Source organism: Hylobates moloch, unplaced genomic scaffold (genome assembly GCF_009828535.3).
Source record: "Hylobates moloch isolate HMO894 unplaced genomic scaffold, HMol_V3 SCAFFOLD_10, whole genome shotgun sequence".
NCBI classification, from domain to species: domain Eukaryota; kingdom Metazoa; phylum Chordata; class Mammalia; order Primates; family Hylobatidae; genus Hylobates; species Hylobates moloch.
In genome coordinates this window covers 95276725-95291463 of record NW_026652285.1, presented here as the reverse complement: position 1 = coordinate 95291463, position 14739 = coordinate 95276725, and the positions used below count along the sequence as shown (strand labels likewise).

The 14739-nt window shown below is 50.7% G+C and overlaps 1 protein-coding gene across 4 annotated transcripts in view; it reads right to left on the bottom strand.

The window, feature by feature from the left end:
• Positions 1-11933: 11933 nt before the first annotated feature.
• RABGAP1 (RAB GTPase activating protein 1) overlaps positions 11934-14739 on the bottom strand; it is a 164945-nt gene continuing 162139 nt past the window's right edge. For 2 of the 4 annotated variants that reach the window (XM_032165079.2, XM_032165078.2), the window contains one exon: positions 11934-14083. In XM_032165079.2, the coding sequence (XP_032020970.1) occupies positions 13961-14083 (123 nt within the window). In that variant the 3' untranslated portion in view covers positions 11934-13960. The remainder of the gene's footprint in view (positions 14084-14739) is intronic. The other 2 variants (XM_032165082.2, XM_058445186.1) reach the window with 1 other exon arrangement.

The following is a 14739-nucleotide window of genomic DNA, read 5'->3' as shown; positions in this document are numbered from 1 at the left end:
CTGGAGGAGGGCAGGAAAAAGGAACCTTTGAATCCCAGGCTGTCGTGTTCTAGAGCATGACGGTGTCAGGGAGAATGAGCGCCTGGCATTCGTAGAACACAGTCTTCTCTGAAGCCCTTTCCCGTTTGTCATTTCATGGCTTGCTGTACTGGTGGCCCTTGGAGAAGCAGCAGTGCATAGATCGTTGTTCCCACCCTGCAGACAGGGAGAGCAGAGCCCAGAGATCTCTCCAAACCACGCTGCTTATTTGTGGCAAAGCACTGTGGCCCCTAATGAGTTTTTAACCACCCGAAGAAATAACATTTCTTAAGACTGTTTTTAGAGGCAACAGCAGCCCTTTCTGAGGAATTAGTTTTGAATTTCACCACAATTGGAATTAGAAATTTTCTCCTTTTACAGATGAGGAAATAGATGCTTAGATAAGGTGACTTGCCCCAAATTATAGTGCGGTGAGTGGCGGTGCTCACCCAGTCTGAGGCTATGCTGTGTGCAGGTGGTTTGCGTCGCTAGTGTGGACCAATGTCTGTTCTGTCTTCCAAGCCCGCTTGGCAGCAGTGGCTTCTCTCTCTGTGATGTGTTCTGCTCACCTTTCCTGTAGGCTTCTGGGCTATCCCCTATGCACCTTGAAACCAAGCAAAAACCAGCCCACATCTCCCTGATCCTTCCTCAGCCTCCTAAAATCCAGACTTTCTGGGCTCATTCTTTTTCTGGTTCCTTTGTTACTGTGCCACTGGGCAAGGTGACCAACTGGTCAGCCCTGGGCCAGGCAGCCTGTTTTTTGTTTGTTTGTTTGTTTTTTGCCAGCTACACAGTTGGGGTTAATTTCTACAGATCATCATTTTATACTGTAACTGAACCCTATAATAAAGTGCAAATTCAGTAATTGCTACTTGGAGAGCTCCTCAGGGGTGGGAAGGAGGACAGGGGATGTGCTGTTGGAAGTATGTGTTTTATGTTCAGCCTCATCCACACTGTGGTTTTTGGCCACATCCTCCGTTCCTGGCTCGGCCTTCAAACATGCGCTGTAACCGTGGGATCACCGTCACAGTGACACACTTTCCAGAGCAGTCTGGTGTTGGGATCCCCTTGGATTCTTCCGTCATGAGACTTCTCGGAAGTCTCAGCTTTCTAAAAATCCCTCATTCCTGCAGAGGCTACGTTAAAGGAATATGGTAGCCATCATCTGGGAGGTAAAAAACCTATGGAAATTGGCACCTGGGGGAACTCAGGAAAGCTGAAAGCACCTTGAAATGAGATGGAAGGACCAGAAGTTTAAGGCTGGTGAAGAGCAGACCTGGAGAGAACGTGGGCACTCCTGCCAGGTATTTTTAAGGGATTATATTTATTTGTTGTATGTGGTTCCAAAGGGTAAAAGACAATTATGGGAAGCCAGTGGGGCAATTTGAGCTAAAATACACCTCCCGCGATGACAGATGCAGCCTTGAGAGAGCAGCTGAGGTGCGACATGAGCTCCCTGTAAGCGGCATGTTCGAGCAAGAAGCCGGTTGTGTGGACGGCAAAGAGGAAATGCTGTGGAATGTCAGTTTGGACGAACTCTGATGTGACTGGTGATGCTGCCAAGACCATGTCTCCCTTCTTGGGCACGTAGATTTATTGAGAAAAAACATTCAGTGTCACCTACTGCTTCTTACCAGGTTCTGTGTTGGGGGAGAAGGAGCAGTTGGAGAAAATGTCAGAATTTGCAGCTTAGACAACTGAGTAGAAAGTGAAACCATGGACCCAGATGGAGAGTATAGGGAGGGGATGAAAGAGGCACAGAGGATTTGAACAGAATGAGAGTCCTCTGTGCAGGGAGGAAGGCTTCAGCGGGTCTCTCCCTCCCTGCTAGGGATCCTCCTTGCCAGCCCTGGGCTAGGGGCTGGCAGGCCCATTCCCAGGTCTCCCGCCGAGGGCAGGAGAGGAGCCAGGCCTCAGGAGAGAAGTGCTTACTGAGTAATTTACCAAGAGCTATAGGCTTCCCACTGAGCCAGACGGGATCCCCAGGAGGGGAGTCAGAGGCCGGCCTGGCATGCACAGAGTGTGTGTGCCTACTTGGGGAGCGTGAAGGGCCTTCCCGTGGGACCTGAGATGATTAGCAGAGTGAAGTGGCAGGTGGGACACACAGTCTGCAATCACTTCTTGAAAGGCCCTGGGTGGCGTGTCCTTCAGTGATGACCATTGTCCACGATAGTGAGTTCCAGAGGGTCTATTGGGACAGTTGGATAGCCAAGGACCAGAGTCAGGAGGGAGGGGTGATGAGCAAGAGGCTCTTGCCGTCGGCCAGGTGAGGCGTGAGGGAAGCTGATGGAGCGCAGCAGCAGAGGGATGGAGAGGCAGGAATGGCATCTCCTCACAGGCCAGGCTCCTCTGCTGGACTGGGCAGGGATGGGAAGATGATGGCCCCCAACCCTGGGCCAAGGAACAACAGCACCCACCCGGGGGCGGGGGACCTGCTGGAGTACTTCTCCTGGACCACTGCTCAGTGGGAAACAGAGGGAACAATGGTGTCTCTGACCAGGATGGGGGAAGGCCGAGGAATGGAGGAAGATACTGACAGGGTACGGAGGAGGTAGAATGGAGCGAGGGCCATCTCCACTGGGCTAGGAAATGGGGCCTTGGTGGCCACACTCCATTGTGCTGGAGCACTCCGGCATCTCCATTGGCAGTGGGTGGGGAGGGGCTTGTGACCTATCAGCGTCTTCACCCTTTCCGAGTGTCCGCCGGGCTGGGCTCTCCAGCCAGGAGTCACAGGTACCGGGTGGTTGTTCATGCTGAGGCCTTTAGCTTGGCAAAAAGTTAATCCATTTTTGTTCATTTTTAACCTAAGCAAGGGTTGGAGCTTGTTGGATTCAGCATCTGTGGAACACAGTCTGTAGCCCGTGGGAAGGTGTGGACATTCTTTCCCAAGTTCTTGAAGGACGGAAAGGACCGTGAACTTGTGAGGTGACCGGAGGGTTAGTTTTGGGTGTCAGTTTTGTGTCTGTCCCAGTGCTGCCACTTTTGCTTCGAAATGGACAGGGAGAGCTGAAGGCCAGCATGGGTTTCTGCACCTGTTTCCTACAGCTCTGCTGGGGCCTGGGGCTCAGGTGGCAGCTGTGGACACGGATCCAGTCAGCCTTTGGGTGGCCAGAGCTCCAGGGCCAGGTGTCTCTTAGCTGCAAGCAGCCTTCACTGTTAATCAACAGGCTACGCAAATGTGAAAATATATGGGAAGCACCGCCTTAGCCCTGTGTCCACAAATCCTTTCTGTAAAGGGCCAGATAGTGAGCATTTCAGGCTTTATGGACCATGTGGTCTTTGCTACAACTGCTCAGCTCTTCCACTGTAGCACAAAAGCCGCCAGAGACAGTGCGTAAATAGACAGCATGGCTGTGTTCCGATAAAGCTTCACTTACAAATACACAGGGCTGTAGTTTGCCAACCCCTGCAAAGTAGGGAGTATTCTGCCAAAGTTGGCTGTATTTCACCAACCCCTTAGACTATAGAGATGACTTACCCTTTGGCTTAATCATGACTGGAAACTTCCTTCCCATCTGCTGCCTGGACCATCCACCTCCCCACAAAGGCTTCCTGAGCATCTCCTCCGTGTGAGCGCTGGCTCAATGCACGGGACGATGTAGTTTCTGCCCATATGGAATTTAGGTTTTGAGTGACACGTGGGACAGTGAAAGAGGAGAGCAGGTGGCTAAAGAGCATCATACAGAACAGGCCTCAGGGAAGTCCCAGGTGGCAGAGTCTCAGAGAGAAGGGCTGAGGGTGAATCAGGAAAGCCCTGAAGGCAGGCAGCTCTGGAGTCGGGTTTAGACGAGGAGGAGGCTGCAGTTCTCCAGGAAGGGAAACAGGACCAGATGACGGATGAGACTGTGTGGAACAATGAGGAGGCCTGCATAGTCACACAGGCGCATGAGGTCTGCTCGTAAAGGACCAGGAGGGCCAGGCTCAGGAGTATGGACTGGATTCTCTGGGCAGTAGGGAGCCATTGGACAGTTGTGCTCAGGAGGGTAATGTGATCACAAATGCTTATTAGAAATGTCACTGGCTATGTATGTGGTTATAAGTTACGCCTTTCAGCTTAGTCTGGACTTTTTGGTCCAGGTACTTTTGGTATTAGAGTGGGGAAGAGAGGCCCAGAGAGTTGGACAGGTTTTCTGACCGCTGGCGTATAGTCAGTGAGCGCCCCACCTTTATTTTGACACGACAGAGCTCGACAGAATCTTCCTTCTTCAGGCTTTTTCTTTCCTGCTATCCTAAAGATTCACGTACAAGGGCAGGATAAATGAAACGTTCTGTCTCCAATCTAAGTTCGGCTTGGGGCCTCAGAATATGAAGGTAAAGCAGCGGGGACGGACTGCCCCTTGCTTCAGAATCAAGTCACACGGCGGGACCGCTCTATGGAGCAGATTGCTTCCTTTGTATGTGCCCTAGGCCCGTGTTCAGCAGGCCTCAGAGAAGCAGGGATGCTGGCCTCTCGTCTCCAGAGGCTGCCAGCTACTAAGGGAGGTGGAAGCGACTACCCCTGGGGGTAGACTGCTCTGGGCCAGGCCTGACGTCAGGCGTAGGGGACTGAGGTGAATCAGACATGGTGGCTGCATTGAGGAATGCTCAGTGTAGCTGGGGTGATGAAAAAACCCATGGCTGTTGGTAGTGCTTTCTGCTGAGCACGGTCTTTCTTCTCAGAGGGGTTTCTAGGCACGTTGAAGGGAGCTGCCATTCAGAGCATCGGAGAGGTGCCAGGAACGTGAGCTGCTGCGTTTGACATGAACAGAAGCTGGGAGTAGCTATGGTTGCTGTGCGTTGATAGGATCACAGTGTCCGCTGTGAAGGGGCGGGTAGGGCTGGAGAAAGATGGCCTAATACAAGCGCCTCCACAGGTGCTGATGCAGTGAAGCCCCCACAGCCCCGTGGGGTAGGTGAGGATCACATGCAGCTCGGAGAAGAGAAGGCACTTGCCCCTCTGCCTGAGCTGGGAGGTGGTGGCCAGCTCCACACAGGGATGTCCCAGGATGCTGATGAGGCGGGACCAGCCACAGGCTGGCAGCGCTGCACTGTGACCCCCTTTCACAGGGCCCAGCCTTGTTTCTGGCCTTCCTGGACTGAGTCAGGAGGTGAGGGCTATGTTGCTGCCCCAGCGCAGTCGGGCCAGGTGTGGGGAAAGGCAGGAGGGAGGTGTGCTGTGCTCTGAGCAGCCTGGCAGGCCCTGGAGAGGCAGGAAGCCACTGCAAACTTCAGGAACTGGGTGCTGCTTCCTCTCAGTGAAGTTGTGTTTTGCTAATCTCTGATAACCAGGTGAGGGGTACAGAAGGAAGAGTTGCCCCTGGGTGGCAGCTGTCTTTAGACTTGTCAGGCTCCCTCTGGTAGAGAAGTGCCTCTCGGATTTTGCTGCCTGGTCTTCTCTCTTATGGACATGGAGTGGCTCTCAGGCTCTTACCATAAGTGTGGAACTTCTCGGTAGGTGTGGAACTTCTCAGCTCTAAGAAGGGACACTTGTTGCATTTTCTAGAGAAGTTTCTGGGTTTATGGAAGGGAAACTGACAAACTGGAGCCGGCACAGATGGACATTGGGTAAAGAGAATGCAGCCTATCCCTGGCTGCAGTGCCAGGTGTGGCCTTTCATGTGGCAGCAAGTCACGTGCTGTGGCTCCAGCTTCTTAGGAAGGCTCTTGTCTGTCAAGCAGTGGAGTTCCTTACAGACAAGAAGAGCCTTGCTCAGGCCAGCCCTGCCCCTGCCTACAGGCACAGGTGCTTTGCCATCTGTCCCGTTTTCCTGCTTAGGGAACCAAGATGGCCAGAAAGTTTCTTGACTCTAACCTAAATATTTCTGCCGCTTTTGCAAGTCAGACTCTTTTTCTTTTCATGGTTTGTGGAAATGGATCAGGAATGGGAGTAGGAGCTTTAGACAGCTAGGGAGGGGGTGAGAAGTTCCTTCGCCACCTGTAATTTACAAGTCGTGTTTCAGGTTTCCAGCCTCTTTCCTGTTCTGGGTATCTCGTGCTCTCCACCTTTAGGGATTTTGGTGCGGTGGGTCAGTGGCAAGACACTCGATTCAGACACACGCATTTCCGAGGCACTTTCATGTCACTTACCAAGCCTCCTTGTGTGCAGGTATCACTTCACTGGCTCCCTCAGGCTGCAGCCCTGACCCCCAAGGTAGTGATGGCAGCTGGTGCATGAGGTATGATTTGGAAGTAGCCAGGCAAGCCCTGGTTGCAAAAAAAATACCTCTTCTATCCTGACAGCAGGCCAGAGGCGCTGCCATTAGACGCATCACTCTACCTACCCCCGATCACTGTCCATGGTCAGGCCGGCCTTGCACAATCAGGTTCCGTTCACTCCGCACCCCCTTTCTTAGATGGGTGTACTGAGCACTGCTTTTCCCTTAGCTCACTTCATGTGGCAGCTTCTCAGGGATGGGACCTACCATGGCTGTGGGAGACGCTTCGCTACTACTTACTACCTTTCCGAGGGAGGAGGGCTCATTTTTAGAAACGTTACCGGGGAGCCAAATTGTAGGCACCCGACCAGAGGGCCTCGCTCTCTTCCTCTCCCAGGAATCAAGGGTAGCTCTGGCTCTCTGAGGAGCTGTCTCCAGCCTCCAGGTGGATGTCCTTTCCAGCATACCAGGGCTTATGGAGGCAAAATGAAAGCTGGTCCACGTGGGAACTCCCTGCTGTTGTCCTTTCCTTGGGCAGAAACCATATACTTTTTAGCCCCTAGCAGTGTTTATCCTGTTTTCCCCAAGGCATCCTTGGACTCAGGCCTTTCATCCTAGACCCAGCTGTCTGGCCTGTTGTGCTGAGCCTTTGGTCTAAGTGGTTGGTTGGTCCCAGCCACTTCTTCAAAAGAAGGTTTCCTGAGGTAACCATAAATTAGGGCAATCGTACTTCCAGGAACAGTGAGGCTGATGGGCCTATTTCCAAGGGTGCTTTGGCAGGGGGTGCTGGGGAAGGGGCTGGCCTAGGGCCAGGTTCATCATACCATTAGCCCTACAGCCCCATGCCTTTGTGTCCTGGTTTACCTGCCGTGTAGTGGTCCTGCAAGAGTGGAGCCTGTAGGACTTGCTTCTCACCAGCTCCAAGCAGAACTCTGTCTGGGAAGGTGGGAGGTGCAGCCAGTCTAGACCTGAAGCCCTCACACTAAGGACTAAGGTAGGCCTGCTCAGCCTTAGCCCTTCGTCAGCCCCAAGGGTGGGGGAGGCAGGAGGAGGCTGAGCGTAGTCGTGGATAGAAACCTTTCCCTACCGCACGGTTACACACATGGCATTGGACTCCTGGCTATAGCTCACTTGGGTCTACTGAAGACCAAGTTAGTTTTTAGAAATCTATTTAAAATATCTATCATGTATCTATTTACTGTGTTTTTCTGAATACGCAAGTGTAAATAGTATAATTTGCAGTGCAAAGTCCTTGGCAATAACTTTGTGTATTATGTTTAAAAACACTGGAAACCGCGACCACCATGGACTGCCCTTCCCCTCTGAGGCAATTATTACATGTAGGACTCTGAACTTTAAACCTTCAGCGTGACTGAAGCAGCAGCCTGCACATGTGGACGGTCATCAGTGCCTCGCCCAGAGATGCCTGGCCTTCATCCAAAGGGACCCTGCTGCCACAAGTCCTCCAGGCAGCACCCACACTGTGGCTCCTTCGCGCTCAGTATGTTGGACTCTGCCGTAGACTGACCCTCTTGTCTGGCTGCTGCAGTTTGTCTGTAATGCCCTGACATGTTGCATTTTCCCCATTTGGATAAATAAAAACAAATGCTTCTGTCACACACAGTAATGGACTGTTCTGTTTAGGACCCACTGATAAAATGAAGGATACAGCTTTGGTGAAAGGTTCAAGTGCAGGCTCCCTTTTCCTGGCCCTTAAGGCTCTAGTTCAGTACATGTTACAGGTTCTTCCCTTCATGCAAAGGGATGGAGGGGCCGAGGACATTTGAAGGGGGGTGGATGGCTCCTGATAATGGACAGTGATTTGGGTGGGGCCAGGGCCTAATTCATGATCCCGTTATGGTCCTTAAAACCCTGCCTCTGTGTGGTGTGAAGTTTCCTCAACATGAAACATGAACCTGGCAGCCTGGCACAGTGAGTGGTAAGTGATGTCATGTTGAGTGAGTGAGTGCTGACCTCTTAATCGTCACACCTGTTCCCGGGGTCAGTAATACCCGGACAGACAATACAGATCGGAAACCGAGGCTCAGGGTTAAAGGACCCTGCCCAATGGTGTCGAGCTTCTAGAGGGCGGCAGCAATTGGAACCCAAAGCTCAGGCTCTTCTTCCTGCTGCCTGGTCCTCTGCAAGGCTTCTGCAGTTGAGCTGCCCTAGTAACTGAGAGCTCAAGACCACAATGTAGTCCCAGCCCACTTGGAGGGACGAGGATGAAGAAGGTCCGGCAGCCCAGGGAAGTGTCCTGGTGGGGAATCAGGCCAGGGGCTGCTGCTGCTGCCTCCAGGTAAGTAAGTGGAAAGTTGTGTGGGCAATGGTGCAGGCTGTTTTTGCCTCACTTTATAACTCAGGGCCCCGCCTTCTCCCTATACGTCATCAGGCTGGATCTACAACGACGCAAGAATTGACTGAAAGAATTGCCGGCTGGGCCAGCTCTCTGCTGTTCCCATCCTCATTCCCAGGTTGGCCTTTCTGAGATTAAGAGACAGCTAGGCTTTCTTGTTCACAATTGCCACAGGCCTCAACTGCACAGGAGACAGGTTGTTGAGGTGGAACTGGGAGAGAGGAAGGGAGGGAGCATTGTCTTTCTTGCTCTTGGGCCCCGGAAGAGAAGGTGATGGTGGTGGTATGTGGTAGGAAAGACTCAACTCCCCGATGGTGTGGTCAAAGGCAGACTATTCACCTTCACTTTCAAATTTGGGAATAACATCACTGAACTCAGGGGTGTTCTGACGACTGGAGGGAGAAGAATACAGGAAAAGAGCCAAGGGCGTCACAGGAGAACCCAGCAGCCCTGACGAGCCAGGCACTGGACCCACTGCACAGATCAGAACTCAGGAAGGTTAAGTGAGATGTGCATCCAAGGGTATGGCCTGGTCTTGAACCCTGAGTTTGTGTGTATGTTGCTTGCAGTACAGTGCTGTGACAATTTATACCTACCTGCTTCCACATGGTCATCTTTAAGCAGCCACCCTGCTGGTTACTGACAGAAGTACGAGTCAACATCCCAGCCGTCTCTGAGCCCATCATCTCTCTTCACCTATCAATCAAATGGGGAGGGCAGAGAACTCAGCACTCATGTCCGTTGTTGTTCTGGGAGTGCCTCAGTGCCCATTCTGGGCGGCTACAGTCCTCATATCTGCCTGCTCCAGTGCTCCTGTTCTTTCATCACCCCCCAAATGAATCTTAGAAGAGGATTTAAATCCCAATGTCAGAATCAGGCACGTCTCTGAGCAGTGAAGTGACTCTCCAAGGCCACAAGGGGCCCATGTCACCCGCTGCGCTCCCCTCTGCACAGGCTCTGGTTTTCACAACTGATGGGTCAGCTCAGACATGGGAGTTATATTCTGGGCTTATTCGGGTAGCCGGTGGCTCTTTTCTTCACCCACCTCACTACTCAGCCCCTGCCCCTGGGACTTGGAATTCAGAAGAGGTGCAGACACTTTGGGGCTGATAGCTCCTGCCATTTGGTCTGAGCCGCTGCCTCCCCACTGAGAATTATCAAGGCCCTGGAAATCAGCTTGGTTTGTGGTAGGACCTGCCAAAGAAGGTCCACTCAGCCTGCACTGCCTGCTCGCTGACCTCGTGAGCAGGAGACAACAGGTGCCCAAGGTTGGAACCACAATCTGAGTGGCCCAGCACAACTGCTCTTCTTGCCACAGTCCCCTCTGACCACTGGCCTTGTTTGCCCACTTCCCTCACAGCCAGGCTTCTTAAAATCTATACTTGCTTGTCTCTGCCTCCTGCCCTCCCACCTCAACTGTAGTGGCCACTGCCCTAACAACCTTCCAGCTCCCAAATCCAATGAAGCTTTTCCAGTCCTGCCCTCATCCCCACCCCAAGGTAGCTCTTGCTCTTCTCTGGCCGTCCATGCTGCATTCTCCATGTCTTCTCTCCTGCTTCTTGAATGGCGGCTCCTACCTTCAGCTTGCTCGAGCAGTGGTTCTCAATCAAGGGTGATTTGGCCCCCTCAGGGAATATTCGGCAATACTCGAAGACATTTTTGGTTGTGCCAGTTGGCATGGGGTAATGCACTAGCATCCAGTGGATAGAGGCCAGGGATGCTGCTGGGATTACACAGGACAGACCCCCTACAGCACAAAAGTACCAATCAATCAGCCAAATCATCAACAATGAGGCCCAGAAACGCTGCACTGGAGATGCCAAACCAACAACTGAGCAGCTGAAGATTGCCAGGATCTCCAACCTGCAAGTCCCAGACTATTTCAAATCTATACCCTGACAGCTAAATTTATCTTCCTGGTGTGTCGTCACTCTCACTAAATTTCACTGACTCCGTTCTCCATTCCTTATTCTGTCATCTGTCACCTCTGCTCACGCCCTTAATTTCTTCTCCTGATTTTTCTTCCTAAAGGACCAGCAGGGAACTGCTCAAAGTGCAAGTTAGCTTAACCCATTTATGCCTAGTATTCCATTATTGGAACGCTAAGCTTGTGGGAGTTACTTATAGCCTACTGCTCAAGGTCATTGCCAAGGTCTGGTTTTTCACACAAAAAACTTTGTAACCTCTGGCATGAATGGGTTAACACTCTCCAGTGACTCCTTATCAGCTCCAAACTCCCTGGCATGGCCGCAACCTAATTACCCAGTTTCATCTCTCAGCACCCCACCTCAAGTCGACTTTACTACTATTCTTCCCACCTAAATGCCGCTGTCCTCTTGCTGCTCCTCTGCCTAGCTAGCAAGTCCCTTAGTTGTCAGTCACAACCGTCACTACCACTTTGTCCCTCCTGCATTTATACATAACCTTCCCACAGGATCCCATGCACCTGTACACGACTTACCATATGGTGTCACTATTATTATTCTAAATCTCAGCCTCAACATAACCAGGGGACCTCCCCAAAAGCAGGACCCTCATCTGAGTCGTTTGAGGCCTGTGTGCCAAGACTGAATAGTATATGGACTCCTTTTCTTGGGCCAGTACGCAGCTGCAGAGATGAGGATTCTGCTGAGTCCCTGCACTACTGAACAGGGAAGCCATGGGACAGGAAAAGCATGGAGCAGGCTGATCCACAATGTGCATCCCAGAAACATGTCCTCCTGCCTGCAGCCTACGAGCATCAAAGGGACCTAGCTGCTCTGGAGCCACAGTCCTGGCTTCTGCAAGAGTAGCTGCCAGGGGCTGAGCCCTATGCTAGGAACTTTCCTAGTTTCCTTGCAGTGGAGAAAGACAGGGCAGGGGCCCACCTGCTCTCTGTCTAATCTGTATCTCTATCCCTATCTATCTATATCTATCTATCATCTGTCCATCTTATCTATCTATCTATCTATTTTATCTATCTAATTATCTATTTTATCTATCTAATCTACATTTATCTGTCTGTCTGTCTATCCAGCCATCCATCCAGCCATCCTTGCAGGCATGAAGCTATGGTCTGTTCAGCCTGCATCCGTTTAAAGGCTAGGCATAGGTGGGGTCCCAGAGGGCAGGTCAAGCAGGAAGGGGGGGACCATAAGATAAGGGAAGCATCGTTCTTCTTCCTGCTATGGAGAAGGGGATTGAGGTGGTGAAGAGGGGCAGCAGAAGGCCTGGGAGCCTCATCTCTATGGTGCAGGGATGTGGAGGACAGGCAATGGGAAGAAAGAGGCTCTGAAAAGGTAACTCCATGTCATTGCTTTTAAAGCTTTTAACAGACCACAGCCGGCCCCCAGGTGCTCAGCCTGCCTTTCTACTCTTCAGCTGTTTCCCCTGCACTTTCTACTCTTCAGCTGTTTCCCCTGCACATGCACATTTTGGCCCTGGAATTCCCTCTTCCATCTCTGCCTGGTGAGATGCTTTTGCCTTTGAAGGTCTAATTTGACCCTTACCTCCTATAAGGCTTCCTTAAGCCTCAAAAACACCAAGTGTCCCTCATCCCTGCCACTACAGCATGTTATTTCTCAGAGGGGCAATGTTCATCATAAACACAGAGGCATCAAAGTCATTCTTGCCCCATGTGGCCTGCCACACCCTACCACTCCATACGTCTCAACAGGTGGGTGAGGGGCTGCCTCGCGCTCATACATGCCTCTCTGACAGCACACACAGTGGTCTTCTCTGACTCTGCTTCTGTGCGCAGGGGATGAGGGAAGAAGGGGAGGCGACAGGAGTACATGATGACAAAACTGGTTTTTACAAAGCAATGCTGTTTGTACCAAAATATTTAATCAATATGCTGTTAAAATAAAACCAACAAAAGAAACAGTAATACAATTTTACTGGTTTATATTTCAGTTCATAAAGTTGACACACTGAAACTACATTAGCACAATGTCCACACACCTAGCATTAGATAGGCTTACAGCTATTTTGGTAACTGAACAAAAAAGACACAGAAAGCAGCAAAGGGGATGGTTGGTGGGGAGGGGGTTGCCACTTATTACCTCCCTTATTACAGATAACCTCAGCAAGCGCTAGTACAGCCAATAAGAAAAAGAGCTACAAAACAACCCGAGTGTCTTTATATACAAAACCAGTGCCTCTTGTAAGCAGCCACCTCAACACTGAACGCAGAAAAGAGGATAAAACCATCTGCGTGTCAGCCTGTCAGCATATCGCTATATAAATTAAGTCAAAGTTTTTTTTTTTTTTTTTTTAAAGGTGCTAAAATCTCCATTCCATAGCTTTGAAGTGAGAACTTATAGCCCATCTGAACAGTGAGGTTTGCACCCAGGCATACTCTGAGGAGGGCCCAAAGGCCCAGCCCATCTGGGAGGGACAGGCCTGGAGGATGGAGACCTCGCAGCATGTGCACCCTGCGCAGACATTTACAGACACGCCACTCAGTCTTTCTCGCTTGGACAACCTGTTGTGCAAAAACACTAGGAATCTTGAAGTGAGGGAGCCCTGTCCACAGCTCTCGTAATGGCAGGGAGAGAGCAGAGCCCAATGAACCTTGAGTGAAATTAAGTGCTCAAATAACCACATAATTAAATTGTGCAGATCAGCAGTCCTAGTCTGGAATTTAAACACTGTCAACGGGGCATATTGGGAAAGATATTTATATATATATATATATATATACACACACACACACACGCACACATACACACACACACACACACACACGACACATTAAGCAAAATAAGATTTGTCCATGTTATAATCCAGTCTCACAGTCAAGTCACCCACCCCGGCCTTTTGAAGTCATTTGGCAGCTAATGCTAAAAAATAACAGGAACTATGAGAGTTGCATAGAATTGATCAGAAACATGAATAATGCCAAACTCAAAACCTGCACGATACAGTTTAACAGAACCAGGTGGCTTCAGATGCAACTATGAAACCCTCCTATTTAAAACAAAGTGCTTCTCTCTCCATGTCTACCTGGGGGACCTTCTGCTGGCATTGAAGCAGAAAAGAATTATTTGAATTTCTGATCCCCTGCCCCACCCTCACAATATATATATATAATATGTATATTTAAAAAAAAAAAGGTTTAGAAAAAAAATCAACAGACTGAAGGATCCCCTAACTCTGATCATGTAAACTCAGCCTTTAGGCTGGGTGAGGTGTTGGCCTACACGGGGAAGAGGCCTGGGAGGTCACACTGAGGAGTGATTTCTAGAGTGTCCAAAGCATCAGCTGAGCTAGCAGGCCTGTTAGTATCAGTAGTCTTACCCCAGAGGTTGCCTGCTTCACGAGCTCTGGTCCAGTGACCTACCAACATGCGTCTATGGATCTGACTTAGGTACATTCTGGTCCTGGGACAAGTCACAGAATCACACATCTGGCCAAAGAAGGCAACAAAAGGTGTCGTGTTTTCTGAAGGTGTCGGGAGGCGGCAGCTGCTCTCAGCAAGTCTCTTTCCCTTGAACCCCGGTTGCTGTCTTTATGGAGCTCAGTGTTCGGTTAAACCACGTCTTCTTGGCTGCCTGCACCTCATTGAGGGCAAGCCCTAAATGGTGCTCCAAGTCCTGCAAGAGGAACAGTGCGCATGAGGATGCTGGGCTCACTGTCAATGACGCTGGCTCCCCGGAGGCGAACCAAGACAAGAATGCAGTCTATTTACTCTGGAGAGGCCTCGGGAAATTCCCCCAGTCTCAAACTGGCATAGAAATGCCTGGAATGCCTAAAGATTTGGGAGCTTTTAGTTAAGATCTAATTTCTTGCCTGGTCTATTTATTAAAACAGTCTTCTACTTTCTACGTCTCCCTCTTCTGTCCACCTAATGCACACCAGGCAGACAGCTAATGCTCTACTTCTGATGACATCATTTCATTTTGGCAAAAATCTTTAAACTCCCTAGCATGGCATTTGAAATGCTTCACAATCTGGATCCACACTCTCTCTTCCAGCCTTAGCGCCACCTCCATCCCCTACTGCAAGGAAAGAACTCCTGAGGCTCCTTCCTGGGCAGCCACTCTCCTCCTTGTGCTGCTGAACATTCCACTCCCTCTGCCTGGAATTGCCACTGTTCTCTCTCTCCTGTAGCTACAACCCCTGTGCATTCTTTAATCACAGCACAGCTACTGCTGCCTTGGTGATGCCTTTCTTCATTATTCCGGGTAGTCACACTACCAGGCCTTAGCTTTGCAGTCCCAGACCTATAACAGGGCCTGCCAAAGAGCAG